At 41.0% G+C, this 16,377-nt stretch overlaps 1 protein-coding gene and 1 long non-coding RNA gene across 2 annotated transcripts; one reads left to right on the top strand and one right to left on the bottom strand.

The window, feature by feature from the left end:
* Positions 1-480: 480 nt before the first annotated feature.
* Positions 481-4,052, bottom strand: LOC122873398. Its single transcript, XR_006377438.1, has 4 exons — positions 3,734-4,052; positions 3,289-3,509; positions 881-945; positions 481-557 (listed from the first exon to the last, which is right to left on the bottom strand). It is a non-coding gene; the product is annotated as an uncharacterized LOC122873398 (long non-coding RNA).
* Positions 4,053-4,120: 68 nt separating this feature from the next.
* On the top strand, positions 4,121-15,715 carry LOC122873393. Its single transcript, XM_044190044.1, has 19 exons — positions 4,121-4,609; positions 5,170-5,328; positions 6,056-6,174; positions 6,260-6,443; positions 7,266-7,378; positions 7,460-8,804; positions 9,671-9,795; positions 10,936-11,182; positions 11,434-11,561; positions 11,663-11,759; positions 11,879-12,001; positions 12,276-12,448; positions 12,767-12,864; positions 13,351-13,478; positions 13,751-13,931; positions 14,048-14,192; positions 15,245-15,321; positions 15,531-15,578; positions 15,668-15,715. Exons 1-17 carry the CDS (start codon positions 4,177-4,179, stop codon positions 15,317-15,319), a joined length of 3,873 nt encoding a protein of 1,290 aa, XP_044045979.1. The 5' UTR covers positions 4,121-4,176; the 3' UTR covers positions 15,320-15,321; positions 15,531-15,578; positions 15,668-15,715.
* The last annotated feature ends 662 nt before the right edge of the window (positions 15,716-16,377 follow it).

Genomic DNA, 16,377 nt, shown 5'->3' with positions numbered 1-16,377 from the left:
TAAAATCATAAGTTGACTATAAGACATTTAGTTTTTCCTCTGTACACCAGCCTGTTAAATGGGAACACAAAAGGGTAGGACTGAACAAGAAAATACACTTACCTTCCTGCTTCTGGTGGCGACCAGAAGCAGGAAGGAGTATTAACATATTCGACTCTTTGGATAAAGACACACGGTCATATTGTAACCACAGACTGTCATATTTTAAATAGATACTGTCAGATAGGTATTATTATTGGCTGTAGTGAAACGATACCATGTTATTAGGGGATTACTTGGCAGACAGTGCATATCTAGTCAAGCCTTTTATCACCTGTCTCAGATGAGAGAAAGCTCCAGTAGTTGTGGGTCTTCTTATTTCTACAAAGAATCAGTATATAAAAACAGTAAAAGAACATTTATGTATACGTTCTTTTTTTTTCTTCTAACTGGCCTCAGCTCATCTCTGCCTTGGTCTTATTTGGGGATGAGGGTAGATACCGTAATTGCTTCCTTTGCTCTTTTACTGACCACTCCCTCATTTGTTGACAGTACAGCTCCTCTCAGTACGAGCTAACCTGGAAGCGTATCAGGATTAGGAATTATACTGACACTTTCCCACTCAGGTCATCTGTGGCCAATACAATAATATGGGGCAAGAATCTAATACCCAGTTTACATGGCTCAATGCCGAAAGCAGAGAAGGTACAGTATGTACAGCTACTATGATTTAAGTAAAACAGGAAGAGGAATGCATTTTTTTCTGTGGTTTGGCGTGGATCTACACTGAAGGCTCAGTTTGCTTTGTACAGCATCATCAGTGGATAAAACAATCTTTGGGGATGACGCTAACAGACTCAAGGCAATCTTTCGACCCAGAAGGTTGTTTAAAAACACTCACAGCTGTTTTGAAGGTATTTCCAGAATCCTCAAAGACTTTTAACCATCTGTCTGAAGATTTTAAACCTGCAAAAATATTGACACGTTATTTTGTATGAAAATATATAATACTGGAATGAAACATCAATATATACCAATATAACTGATATAATTGTTTTTCTTTTGGTTCATGTTGTACAAATTGAGCAAGGAGATATGTAATTCTAGCTAGCATCTTTGTTTGGATTAGGTAACGGCAATAGTGGAAGAAGTATTCAGATCCTTTACTTGAGTAAAAGTAGTAATACCACACTGTAAAAATACTCCATTAGGCTACAAGTAAAAATCCTGCACTCAAAATGTCACTTAAGTAAAAGTATGCAAGTATAATCAGCAAAATGTACTTAAAGTATCAAAGTAAAAGTACTAAATGTGCAGTAAAATGTCCCCCATGACTGATTATTAGATTATTAGTACTGATACATCAATGTGTAAGCAGCATTTTACTGTTGCAGCTACTCGAGGTGGAGCCAGTTTTAACTATTTTATATTGGGCTGCAACTAATGATTACTTTTAATATAGATTAATCTGCTGATTATTTTCTCAATTAACCAATTTACAGTTTGGCTTGTAAAACTAGTCTAGTATCTGTGGATCAGACCTATTGGAACCAAATATCTCTTTTATATTGAATACACCGTGTTACTATCTTTGTGCAATGCTGACTGGACGCTGATAGAGCCATTAGTGTAAGTCTCTGTTTTTATTATAGTACTGCTGAGATGGGTGTAGGAATGGACCAGGGGAAGTATTTTCTCCTGGCAGTAAGTCTGAATAGATGTCAAGCCTGAAATCATTATATCTGACCCCTGATGGTTTGTCATATCCTCACAGTGAATGGTGAGTGGGTGCTTGGCAGTGCCGGTTCCCCTCGTACGTCACTCCAGTTTTTCTATTCCCATCTCAACATGTGGGCCTCTACAGAAAGTACAATCTAACATCTATTGTGCAGTGGGTGTCCACTGGAAAGACATCATACAGAAGTAGCTGCTGATTTAAAATAGTGAAATCTTTCACAAATAAATGCTGACAATAGTCTTATTTCTAACTTTGACTGTTGTGTTTTTTTGTGCTTTGGCTGTAAAATGGGGGCATCCTACAATCAAACCAACAAACACAAGCTGTCAGACACAAATCTCCATTCATTTCCACACATTTTCTAAAGAGGCTTATATGTACGTTTTAGCCATGCTATCAGCGTGGGGATGGCTCTGTCAGTCGGTCCACCACTTTGGTCCAGACTAAAATATCTATTATTACTTGATGGATTGCCATGAAATTCTGTACAGACATTCATGGTTCCCCAATGATTTAGCTTAATGACTTTGATGATCCCTTAACTTTTCCTCTAGCACTACAATGAGGTTGACATTTGTGTTTTTTAGTGAAATGTCTCAACAATTATCAGACTGATTGCCATAAAATCTGGTTCAGACATTCATGCTCCCCACAGGAAGAAGTTTAATAACTAATAAAATAATAATCCTCTGACTTTCATCTAGCGCTGGTCTAAATTTCAGTTGGCTCAGTACTTTGGTTTATAACCAAATACCTGCAAAACTAATGACATTCCATCAGCCTCAGCTGTACTTTATGTTTTGTGTTAATTAGCAAATGTTAGCATGCTAACACGCTAAACTAAAATAGTTAACATGGTAAACATTAAACCTGCTTAGCATCAGCATGTTAGCTTTGTCATTATGAGCTAATGAGAAAGAACCGCTGTCTCTGAGTACAGCTTCACAGAGCCAGTAGCATGGCTGTAGACTCTTAGTCTTGTTTCTCTTTAAGGGGTCACACAACAAAAACAGCAGAAGCCACATGCAGCAACAATGTGCTGAAGCTGTTACGCAGCTCACATCTTCCCACAACAAATCCCTTTGTACTACACTCCCCAGCTCCCAACTCCACCTGATTCCTTTTGAACCGTCACTGCACATTCCCATAATATCCAATCGATTACCACAGCTGTCAGAGCTTTTCAAATTAATTCCAGAAGTTCTTGTTGCCTCTGGACACTCAGGCTTACAGCCGTTCCATCCTGATGCAGCTTATTGCAATTCTGCAGCCACACAATAACTAAGAAACTCCACCACAGTCACAATTGCCCAACACCTCATGACTAACACCTGCAAGACTATCCCTTTACCTTGTATTCCTCCATCTCATATACAAAATGTTGGTCTATAACTGCCACTTTTAATCAATTTCTTCTTCATCCAAACCATATTGAAAGACAGTGATTCCCAACTCATCAGGACCCCATATGTGCTTGTGAGGTAAATCTGAGGGGTTGCAAGATGTTTAACAGAGAGAAGAACGCAGAAAAAGCAGAAAAAAATGTTTCTTCTGGACAAATGTATGCTTACCCCTAAATTTGATTCAGTCTTCGGTTTAACTTGTCACAAGTCACAACTGGTAGACATCTGCGACTGGGGATGAGTGGTCGTAAGTACACTGCTTCGTTTAAAGGGTCACAAGCTAAAAAGGTTGGGAACCAAGAATAGGACTAAACTTTGCATCAAAGCATCCACCTCCTCCATGCCACAAGACGTCATTGATCAGGAGTCTTCTCACCTCTTCTCACCAACTTGGAAAACACCAAATGGAGATTGTCCATGAATTATAGAATACAGATTCAGTATTGTCTGCTGATTTTCAATAAAATATTGTTTGTGTTTGTTTCTCGGGATTCATGGTAATATGATTTGATACAATTTGTTTGAGAACACACCAGCAGTACAAAACTACAGAACATGTATATGGTCTAGAGATGTACTGATATACTGACATACAGTAATAACCAATACCAACCTGACAAAACAATAGGCATAGGTCCAACAAGTTTTGGAAGCTTGTGATGAAGGCAACTTTGTGATGTTTTGATTAGCCTAATTAACTTAATACACCTGTCAAATTGGCAGCAGAGTAAAAGTATCTTTCAAAAACAAAAACAATATTCCTAATTGTTAGACAAGTCTGAAAGGCTGAGGCACTTAAATAGATGATTGCAAATGAGTTAAGATGCTTAGACTAATATAATTATTCATGGAAAGGGAGTAGGCCTATAGGGTCACTATGATAATCAAAAGACTAAACCAAAAGGTTGAATAAAGTATTTGGCTAAGTTTACAACATTTCTTCAACCTTACCGTCTGTTTTTTCATTGGTCCATTCTTGATTACTCTTAATTGATCGCACTCATGTTCAGGTGATTTCCCTATGCGCGTGTGAGCGAAAAGCACCGAAACCCAGCGATGACTTGCAAACAGAGTAGAGAAATAACTTTGTTTTTATTTGTGGTAACCGTTTATTCTTACACGTTTCAACTTTGTCACTCGGTAAGTCTAGGACAGAGGGAGGATGGTTTAACTGCTTACCAAGTCCAAGAGTCAACCAGGTGGGAAACGATTAAACATGACAACGACGCCCAGCAGGGAAAGCAGCACTTGGTTGAACAGGTTATCCAGGGCCCAAATCTGCGCAAATCCACCCAGCCGGGTCTCAGGGAGCCTTGGCCTGAATCTGCTGCCTTTCCCGGAGAGCCACTCCAACATTTCAGTGTACCGAAACGGGATGAAAATGACATCAAATTGCTTAACAGCTTGTCTTGGACTACTGGTAATATCAGCCGGCAACCAAGGACCTCGGCTTCAGATTCTGGAGATGGATATCAAGCAGATTTTACAGGTTAAAGCTACTTAAAGGGGAACTCCACCGATTTTACACATAAAACAGTTTCCAGGTGTTGTAGAGTAACGTTACTACTAAACTTTGCAAGTTATAAAGCCTTTTGTAGCTCCAGAGCCTCTGCGTGAAGGCTCTTAAATTGCCTCAAGTGATGTCACTTGAGTCAGTTGGAGTTAAAGACTACAAATTTGTAAACGTAACAAATCTGAAGGGGGAGTTAATTAGAAGTGATGTTACCAGACCTCTGTAGCCCGCTCCTCATGTCTGCTTGAGGCTACATTAGCCACTACTAGCATAACACACCTTAATCTTGACCCAACTGTCGGAGGTCGAGTTGCATTGTGGATGATGTAGGCGCCAATTAGGAAAGAGAGTGGAATAAAAAAGACCATGTCTCTGGTTCTGCTGCATTTTGATTTTGATGCTTGAGTCCAATAAAATTATAAGCGTGCCATGCTAAATCGGTGGCGTACTCTTTTAAGGGATGCAAGAGTGCTTTGACATGGAGCAGTAGATGGTAAAACAAACAAATCCATTCTTTATTTACTTCTTTATTTTAGGTATTGATGGAGTCCAGGGGAAGGTTTTGGGCCCATTGTCTGACTCCAATCCACGTTTCTCTGAGTGGCTGGCTATGAGGCCTTTGGTGCAGTGTGATGATGATGTCATGACCTTCACTGCCACTGGAGATGGAATCACAGACCTATTAGTGGACATAGGTAAGGTGTATGGTACTTCTTATGAAGGTGGCAGTGGTGTTTGGACTGGTGGTGCCGTTTGAATGTAGTTTAACCATAGACTGTATATACAGACTAACAGGCTCGGATGGAATAGGTAAATTTAGGGAAGGATATCTTGTTGCAGAGGATGTCTGCATTTCTTGCAAGAGGGGCACACAGTTTCAGTGCAGGAACTAAATGCCTTCATTTCACATAGCGAGGACAGTGAATGTAATGCATATTTTTGAAGGTTTAACATTCATGTTTTGCCTCCTATTTTATGCTGGCGAAAATGATTATAGCAGCAGCAAAAGGTTTTATATAGTAATTTAAAATTTACATGAAACTTATGAAATATGTGGAAATTTATAGTGTACTATTGATCTTTCTTAAAAACCAGCTAGGGCTGCAGGTAACCCTTAATTGCTTTTTTTCAATTATTTGTTTATACTGTAAAATGTCTGAAAATAATTCAGACATAATCACAATTTTCCAGAGCACAAGATAAAAGTCCTCAAAGTGCAAACTCAAAGATATTCAAAATACACTAATCTAAAACAATCGGCAAACCCTCAGATTTAAGCTGTAATCCAGTGGATACTTGGTATTTAAAGCTTGATAAATGCTTAAACCATTAATCAATTAACAAAACTGTTAATTTTCCGTTGATCGACTAATCGATTCATCATCCAGTTGTTTCAGCACTAAAATTACTTCTTCTTTACAGAGGGAGCCTCTCCCATCTCCCTGTTCCAGTTACCTCCACACTGTGGTTACTCAGTGAGGACGTCATGGCGTGACCTTGAGATGATAGTGCCTTATGATGCATGTTACATTACACAGGAGGTACCAGCAGCACCTGCATTATATTTCCACCAGTAGTTATCCCTATGTCCTGTGTTCATCACCCCCTGTTTTTTCTTTCTGTCAGAATGGCAGTTATGTGCTGCCCTTGTTGTGGTGGGGCAGCCCACTGAAGCTCTCCTGCCCAATGCAGATGTCCACTCCTGCCCCGTCTTCCCTCCGCTCTGGCCCCTCAGTCTTCTGCTCCCCCTACGGCATGGCGGTGCAGATACATGGAAAGGAGCACGATATAGCGATGCTGGGAGTCAAAGGTAAGTTGGCTTTCTTTGGGGATTAATTCTGAGTTGTTTCAGAAATTGATTTTAGTTTGAGTCTACTGGAGTTTGCATTCTACAGTTGTAAACATTTTTTGTCAGGTGTACTGCAGTAATTTTAGAATCAGTGTATTTAAAAGTGTAATTTAGGCCAACAAAATGAATAAATAAAGGAGTTAGTATCATCATGGAGAAGGCTTTGAAACAGCATTTAGACCTTCATGCCAGAAAATGAAACAGTTACGCTTTATTTTATGTGTCCATAATTATCAATGAGGTGTTCTGGAAAGACCTGTTTAATAGTTCTTATTACATGGTAGTACAGCTAGAGAGTTAATTGTGTTGAGTTTTATAGCTGGTTGGTTAATATATATATATATATATATATATATATATATATATATATATATATATATATATATATATATATATATATATATATATATATATATATATATATATATATATATATATATATATATATATATATATATATATATATACACACACACACACACACACACACACAAAAACACAACATTTATTTATTTGTTTCTGTTCTTTCCGGGACACCAGCAAGGAAATTATGGTTTGGTAAAATAAAGAGTTACTGTCTTATTTCGCAACAAGAAGGTCTACATGCTGTTTCATAATAAGTCTTAAAAATGTGTATGCTTTTTAACTGTAGAGTGTAAACTCCCCTGAGGTTATCATAATTCCCAGAAAAAAAATACCTCAGTGGTAGCTACAGCCCTGAATCCGAACCTTTTATCGACTGAATGAGACTAACTACAAAAACATGTGTAATATGCTTTACAGTGAATGGAGACTGGGGTCCATTTGTATCTGAAGAGTGTGCGTACCATGTCTACTCCCATCCTGAGGAGCTCACCTTCTTCATCTCCTACAGTGCTCTGTGTATCACTAGTGGAGTAAGTTATTTAACTTGAACGGGTTAATTTGGCGAGCTGCTGGCTGCACCATTAATATTTTTATGTGATGCTTTTTTTCAGGATGGTTTTTATCTCCAGCTTATATTAGATGATCAGGAATACATCCTCTCCTGTCCAGTCACTCCTATCTCCTCTCCTCCTCTGGCTCCTGGTGACCCTCGGTTTCCCTATATCCCAGATCCTGTAAGACCTGCACCCACCTCCCGTCCTCCCCCTCCTCAACCTCCAACTCAGGAGCAGATTGCTCAGCTTCCCGACTACCCCCACTACCCCTATCTTGGATTCCAGTACCCCCAGCTTCCCCAGGTCTACCCTCCTGGCCCCCAACCTGCCCATCCCCCACAACCCAGTCCTCCTGGGCCCCAGCAGCAGCAGTCTCTCTACCCCATGGGGCCTGGCAAGCTGCCGTACTATCCTGGAGCGCACCCAAAATACCCTTCCCCTCCTTACCAGCTTCCTCTACAAGCTGATGGTTCTCCCCATCAAGTTTCCAAATTACCTTCTCAATATCCATCTGGTGTGTATTACCCATATGTGCCGTTTTACTACCCTGCAGTGACACCAGTTCCGACCCCTGCAGCTAAAAAAACTACTACTGTTCCTCCAGCTACTCATCCACCCAAACCTCCAGCAAGTCTGTATTATCTTCAGATACCTTACTATCCTGCACCCACTGCAGCACTAGTGACCCAAGCACCTGCTGCTCTCCCTCCCAGCTCACCTTATCCTCCCTCTCCACCAAAACAATCTGTGGGCCCACAGTACCCAATCAATCCATTTTATCCCCCCACTTCCTATAGCTCTTACCATCATTATGGACAATTTTTCCAACCAATACTTGGTCTTGAGGTGCAGCCTGCTTCCACTTCACATCCCACTATCGCTCCACCTCCCCCTCCTCCATCTCCTACCACCTCAACTACCACAAGGACGATGGTTCCCAAACTACCTGACGCACCCAGCTATCCCTTCAGCCAGTATTACCCCCAAAGACCCATTTACTTCCCACTGCCTACATCTCTGCCGCCTGCCAAAGAGAAACCTCAAACTATTCCTCAGGAACCTCAGAAACCAGCGGCTCCACAAGCCACTTGCCCCCCTTACCCTCACACCATTTGTGGCTACTACCCTTATCCCTATCATCCCTATTACCATCCTCTCCACCCGCCACACTACCATCCACCTTACCCCCATGTGCCCCACTATCCAGAGACTCCACCACCAATGACCACCAAAAAGCCTTTTACCACCACTACAACTCCTACCACCACAACTCCTACCACCACAAGTTCTACAGCGTCTACCCCAACTTGGCCCACTCCACAGATTCCCCATCTCCAGTGTCTTATGGGGAGGATGGTTGTCTTCCTTCCTTTTGCTCACCCAGACTCCATCCAGGTCACAGGTCAGTGTTTGTGTAGACATAAGAGGTCTTTATGTTGGTGAGAATTCAACAAAAATCTCCAAGGCCCAATGTAAATAACTTTTAGCCATGCTAGCGGTGTGGCTCTAGGGATGGCAATGTCTCTGTCGGTCCACCACTTTGGTCCAGACTGAAATATCTTAATAGCTATTTGATGGAATTTTGTGCAGACATTCATGGTTTCCAGGCGATTTATCCTAATGACTTTAGTGGTCCCCTGACTTCTCTAGTGCCACCGTAAAGTTGAAATTTTGAGTGAAGTTTTGAGTGAATTATCACACTGTTGGATGGATTGCCTTGAAATTTGATACACACATTGATGTTCCCTTCAGGATGAATAATAACAACTTTGGTGATCCCCTGACTTCTCATCTAATGCCATCGTCAGGACAACATTTCAATTTGTCCAGTACTTTGGTTTATGAAATAAATCAAATACTTCCAAAACTCATGAGATTCCCATCATCCTCAGCTGTGCTAATTAGCACATGGTAGAATGCTAACATGCTAAACTAAGATGGTTAACATGGTAAACATTAAACCTGCTTGACATCAGCATGTTAGCACTGTCACTGTGAACATGCCGATGTTAGCATTTAGCTCTAAGTTCCCCTGTGTGTGTTACTCTTAAAGTAGAAGTGCATTTATCTCTATACAATGTGTTGTTGCTGGTCCCAGATGAGCACTCGTACTGGTATCCACAATTTGGTAGCTTGCTCAGAGACACCTTATCAGTGTTCCTAGATCAGCTTGTACTTCTAAAATGAAAGTATATTAATTTTAAATAAATTAATAAATTTTTAAATAACACATATAAAACATCTAACAGTCATTGTTTCTAACATCAGACCAAATGAAGACATGGCTGTTCCTCTCCAGTGTGTCTCCACTGTGTGGGTACATGCTACAGATGGCTGAGGGCTCTGGGGTAATCCTTCACTCTCCTCTACCTGCCTGCCACAGCCATCCAAGGGTGAGATCCTCCATGATGCCTTGTCACTGCCTGCAAATGTGTCATCTTAATATAATTGCTTTACTTTAATCCCAGTTTTTAAAGAAAGTATACAATTGTGTTTCTTTGTAGTTTAGTTATCTGATGACAGGATGAACTTGTTGGAACACTCATTTAAAAAATCTTTTTATTTTTTAATTTTAAAGTTCCCATAAAATGGTATTGTGGGAGCCTTTTTTAAATCAGGATATACAGTGGCAAATATTCTCTCAGTGCTTCCAGTTTCAAAGAAATCCTGGACACCATAAAGTCTTAGTGACAGGTGTAAAATATACATATTGTCAATACGGCTGTGGCTTAGTGGTAGAGCGTGTCATCCACCAATTGGAAGGTCGGCGGTTTGATCCCAGCTTCCCCCAGCCCACATGTCGAAGTGTCCTTGGGCAAGACACTCAACCCCAAACTGCTCCCGGGGCTGTGCCTTCAGTGTGTGTGTGTGTGTGTGTGTGTGTGTGTGTGAATTACTTCTTTTAATCATTTGACCTGCCATCAGTATATGTGAAGTGCTTTTGAGTAGTTGGAAAGACTAGAAAGGCGCTATAAAAGTACAGTCCATTTACCAATACAAATCAACTCTTAATTACACAATGACAATGCAACATCCAACAGCTGTATGTTAATAGATATATAAAAAATTCAAAAAATTTGTCAAACAATTTTAAGTGTTTTCTGTGAACAATCAGGAATTCCACACAATTAAAAATCTAAATTCTTTGATGACTGACGGCTACTGGTCCAATACAGTGACACAACAAAGTACAAAATTATGTTGGACTGCTGACGCTGGTGGTTTGCCACTATGGTTGTCACTACAGTGATTTATGACACCATTCCTGCTTGTATAGTGAACACAGACAGAGCAGTTTTCCCAGTCAGCAGCTCATTTTTACGATTAATCCCATATGGACTAAATGCAGCATTTGCTCTGCATGCATCTGTACTGGGTGGAGTTTTTTGTTCTGTGCAGCCCATGTGGTAATTCTTTTTTTTTTTTTTTTTTTTTTTTAGTTGAGATCTCAACTTCCCAACCCAATTTTAAAATATACTATCTTGAAACCATGCATGGTGGTTCAAACTGACTTTACTGATCTCTCTCTCTAGACTCCCACGACCATTTCCTTACCTGTGAGGTTTTGGGACCTTTCCATGGCGCAGTATAGGACTCTGGATCTGCAATGCCCGTATCCAACCACCCTTGAAACTCCTGCAACAGTGTCCCCTACTCCACCCAGCACCACCAAGGGCAAGATCAGCCCATCTGTTGTCCCAAAGCCTGAAGTCTTCTGCTCCTCCCAACAGATGACTGTGGAGCTCCCCCCTGGTCCCATCTCTGGAATTGTTGTTAAAGGTGCGCTTGCATATGTTGGTGTATATGTTCCAGGTGCATATGGTTGCCATCAGCTCTGCATGAGTTGAACTTAAACATGTTTCTGGGGGGGGTCACTCTGGTGTGAAGTTAAATAGGGGTGGGGAAAGGTAGGCTTGGTTTTTGTTTTGACTGGGCAACTCTGTGCCTGGCTATGCTGAGAGCTATAATTGTGCCATTTTAAAGTCTACACAAAAATAACTTATTGAATGTTTCCACCTGTACTTTCTCAGACATCAAAGGGAACCAGATGAACCTCCAGAATCACCCAACGAACTGTGGGTATTCTGTAATAAAAGGCAAAGATGGCAAAATCCGTTTGAGTCTCCAGTTACACTCACGCTGCCACATGAGTGTGCAGGCAAGTATTGACTCAGATTTCACACTGAGCACATGACCTTTTTGTATAATTGACCATTTGCTGTACCCATTAACTCTCTTATAAACATTTTTCTCTAAAAGGGTAAAATGTATATCATCACTGTCATCTACATGACAGTAAATGGGAGACAGGAGGCTCAGTTTTCCTGTCCAGTTGTGATCCCAGCATCTGGACAAGGTAGATGGATTTTATGTTTACACCTCTGAAAGGCTATTCAATTTGCCAAAGGGTGTTTTCTCTAGGCCATTCAGCGTTATTTTAACTGTGCGGCTGACATTTGTCGTGCTGTCCCTCAGAGTGCAACCTTCCCAGCGAACAGCATCTCCCCTGCGGACCTGGTTCTGTATCCCAGCCACAGTGCCTCTCCATGGGCTGCTGCTTCAGCAAGCAGCCCCCTGCCTGCTACTACCCCATGAATGGTGAGCTGCAATTTGTGTCCCCCACTGGCATTTTCACGCCACTTAACTGAGTACAGTTGAGCTGTTTTGGATACGGAAATGTAAGAGCTGCAGCTGCTGGATGTGTGAAGAGGCATATTCAGGGCCAGCATAGAATGATTCAAGCTGGCAGTGACACAAAATGTGAAAAGGGTATAAGATACCTTGGGTCTCATTATCAATTGCCTCCTGAGATTTCTGACCTTTTTGTTCATTTGACCTTTACATAATTGTGTGTGTCTGTGTCCTCCTCCAGAGTGCACTATTGACCGCCACTTTGTCTTTTCCGTGCCTGCCTCCCTCACTGAGCCCCCTCTTTCCCCTGCCCTACTTGTCGCTGCCGGTAACTCCACCTGCAAACCTCAGAGAGTGACTTCTGACTATGCCTTGTTCAAGATCCCGATGGATGGCTGTGGGACACGCAGAGTGGTATGCTTTAATGAATGACATTTCCCAAAATATTGAAAAATTAAGTAAGACCCTGAGTAAGAACTGTTTGGACTGTCAGTTTCAGTTAACGGAGTGTTGATTTAAAGGACTTGTGTGCTGATATTCTATATTTTTCTTATTGTCAAGAAATTCCACGAAAAGACCAAAACAAACAATACAAGTATTTCCTGGGCTTGTGTATTTCCTGTGTAGTCTAACTGCCTTAACTGACCTGTCCTAGTCAACCACAGTTCCTGGACCTTTTAGTATTTACTAGTGTCCATATACTAAATTGCATGTCTGATTCTGTCTTGACAGATGGTGGGGAAAACCGTGATCTACATGGTGGAGATCATCAACAAGGTTCAGGCAATCAGCCTCAACTATGGTACCATAACGAGGGATTCTCCTGTCAGGTCTGAACATGTTGCTTTTATTATCAGAGTAAAAGTTACCCGTTTCATTTAGACCAAACACTAAATAAGTTGATTTAACTAATTCATTTATCTATTGTTAAGATCTAAAGTTAGGTTATTTAAATCTGCAATAACTGATTTTGGCCACTTGGGAAGCGGACACAGTTGTTGTGAACATAATAACAAATCATCACCTTTTTTAAATTGATGGGGCAAACTTGTTAGCAAACAGTTGCTTATTTGGTGGTTGGATATTTATCAGCATTGTAATTCGTGGCTATTCGTGGCTATTTATACTGTCGATGGGCCGTCCAATGGTACCATGTTATTGAAATGTTCCTGGTTTGAGTCCAGCTGGGGGAGCCTACATTTCTTGTCCATTTTCAGATTGAACTTTAAAATAAAGGCAAAAATGGCAAAAAGTAAACGTATAACAAAATCATACAGTATAGATTTCCATCACCATGTTTCCTGTCTCATTCTCAGGTTGTTGGTGGAGTGCAGGTATCTGCCAAACACTGTTCTGAGTGTGAGCTACATGGTTAAAACTCCCACTCTGGGACCAGCAGTTCAGACCCAGGGGATATTTGGAGTCCAGCTCAGGATTGCCAAAGGTAGACGGTCTTCATTTCAATACTAAAAACTGCTTTGCATGATTAAGAAATTCTAATTTTGTGCTGTTGTGTCTCTGGGCACAAATTTATTCCAGTCGAGATGGATGGAAACTGATGATAATCAAATAAATCTAATTATATCCAGTATTTCTGCACCATGTGAATGCTTCAAACATATCCTGATCAGCTGTAAGAGAACTCCTACCTAGCTTTGAGTGGGTGAAATGTGGTTCAAGAAATAACCTATTCCAACACACCTCCTCTCATTCCAGATGCCCAATACAGCAGCTACCACCCTCAGTATCACCAGCCCCTGCAGATGCTGCTGGGGAAACCCCTCTACCTGGAAGTGCGACTGCTCAACACCCCGGATCCCAGTTTGGTGCTGCTGGTGCACTTCTGTGTGGCCTACCCCCGCTCTGGAAAAGCTGTGTGGCCGCTGCTTTACAACGGGTACGTCGAAACAGATTCACTGCACATAAATCTCACATTTGGAAAGTGTTTTTCACTGAGGAGATAACGGGGAAAATGTTATCTAATTGGCTTACTAATTCAATGTTACTCCCTAGATGTCCCAACCCCTTGGACCCAGCCCCACAGCAGTCTGTGCTGTTGGATCCTCAACCGCCCTCTCCTCAGGCTCAGACCCGCCGCTTCACCATCAGCACCTTCCAGTTCCTTCCTGATGGTGAGTTCAAGGACCCAGACGAGGAGGTAAGAATAAGCAGAGACCCTTGAGTTCTATTAATAATGGTGGGGGGATATATTATAGACCTCTAACTGTATTGTGTTCTTTTCATTAATTTTCATCTTTCAGACTCTGAACTAGAAGTCTAGTTAAAGTTTTCTTTGGGCACACAGCATTTAAAATAATTTATGGCAAATTTAAAGGAATAGTTTGGAAATTCACTTTGTTGCAGAGTGGATTGGTACCACTCTTGTATTTGTGGGATAAATATGAAGCTACAGTAAGGAGACAGTTAGTTGAGCTTAACATAAAGACTGGAAACGGAGGGAAACAACTAGCCTACAAGCACCTCTACAGTTCGCCAATTAACATTAACGTCTTGTTTGTTTTAATCCATACAAAAACTGAAGTGTAAAAATGACAAGTTGTGGTTTTACAGTGGTTATGCTGTTTAGGTGGATTTTTGTGGCCTTCAGACTGAGCCAGGCTGGCTGTTTCTCCCTGTTTCCAGTCTTGATGCTAAGCTTAGCTGATCGGCTGTTGGCTCTAGCTTCATGTTTAATGGACAGGTATGAGAGTGGAATAGTCTTCTCATCTAACGTCTGGCAAAAAAAACGAATAAGCGAATTTCCCAAAATGTCTCACTATTGCTTCTCCTACAGTTTTTATGTGTTGTAGCTATAGACTTTATAAAATAGGTTGTAACAAGGAAAAAAATATTAAAACATGCAGCTGTCTGCCTAGAGTGCCTGTGAATTTGTCCCCTGGGTAATATCTTTTTTTATTTAGACTTCCTGTCTTCATTTTGTAAAAGTACACTTGTAAAAGTATATGGCTGTTCTGTGTAAATTCACACAGGTTATTTTATTTACCATAGGCATTGAGTCCATGGAAAATGAAACCATTGACAGCTGTATCTCTTAAGTCAGCATTCATTACAAGAACATGTGGAGAGGCCATTTTGTAAACTGCAAATTTTGGCCAAATCTCAATTGGCAGCAACTGTTTGTCATAGTACACTGCACACTCTGCAGACTGGACACTACATCAAATCCTGCTCGTTTTGCCTCCCTCTCAGATCTACTTCATGTGTTCAACTGAAATCTGCTCACCACGTGATGGGCCTTGTGTCGAGGGTTGCTTTGGCCAGTGACGGTAAGAAAAATGAGTGCTCTGTCCTCAGATCACCCACCTCTGGAAGATCACATGAAAAACACTCGATGAATGAGCCCCATTACAACACTCCTCACTGAAAACAGCCTGAGAGCCAATAGTGGCTGCAGTTCCATATGACAGCAGGACAATGATTTAGTAATGAGAGTTTTGAATTATTTATTAAGACTGATCCATTTCCTGTTTTTCAGTTTACGACATGGAAGATGCTTGAAGTTGGAGATTATGATGATGATCTGGTAAGCAGTACTAACATGTTTAGCTCCTGTAATACACCAAAGTTGAATTTCTATACAGACCATATCTCCTCTCTTCTCCTCCTTCTCAGGCCTCAGACATCACTCGTTTAACCACCAATAAAAGCTCTTAAAGGACACTGTGTGTCTGTTTTTGTTACTAAGCTTGCAGCCACTAGGTTTTACAGCAGGAAGTGACTGTCCATCAAAAGCTGGAAGGCAGCATTGTTTACATGAACACTTGAGCATGATTGAGACTCAGACTGGCTTGCTTTGTTGCCCTTTATGTGGAACGTACAGTCGGTTTACAGCAACAAAAGTGTGTCTGTGTGAGCGTCAAGATAACATGAGGTTTTGCATGTAACAAATGTTCCATGAGAGAGCGAAACGAGATACAACACAACAGTTTGATTTTGTTTGAAATGGAACTTCAGAATATTTCCACCCAGGCTTGATCGCACAGATATGACCGGATTAACTTGGTTGGGGGCCCAGAGACATGAATGAGCTGCTGTTCCCCTTTTAACCCCCACTGTGCAATGTGTACACTATTCCTTTGCTGTAATATTACAAAGCCCAAGGGTTAATGTGGTAATTTCATTAAACCCATTATTTTATGATTATGCATTGTGTAAGCACAATATCAGATGAAATTACATAGGGTCTCTCCAAGACGAGGCTTCATAATCCGGTAAAAGTAAGACCTGCCATAAAGGCTCCTATTATGTCAGTTGGTACGGTTTTATTTTTTTCCCCAAATAAAATGACAAATCACAATAAACCACTTCCGACACAGTAAAGT

Source organism: Siniperca chuatsi, linkage group LG3, assembly GCF_020085105.1.
Source record: "Siniperca chuatsi isolate FFG_IHB_CAS linkage group LG3, ASM2008510v1, whole genome shotgun sequence".
In the NCBI taxonomy this organism is placed as follows: Eukaryota; Metazoa; Chordata; class Actinopteri; order Centrarchiformes; family Sinipercidae; genus Siniperca; species Siniperca chuatsi.
Note: the sequence above shows the minus strand (reverse complement) of the source record. Positions and strands in the feature narration are given on the sequence as shown.

Coding starts and splice junctions, on each gene's coding strand:
- LOC122873393 (XM_044190044.1), top strand. CDS start 4,177: ATGACTTGCAAACAGAGTAGAGAAATAACTTTGTTTTTATTTGTGGTA. Junction 4,610..5,169: donor ATATCAAGCAGATTTTACAG/GTTAAAGCTACT, acceptor TCTTTATTTTAG/GTATTGATGGAGTCCAGGGG. Junction 13,932..14,047: donor TGGCCGCTGCTTTACAACGG/GTACGTCGAAAC, acceptor GTTACTCCCTAG/ATGTCCCAACCCCTTGGACC.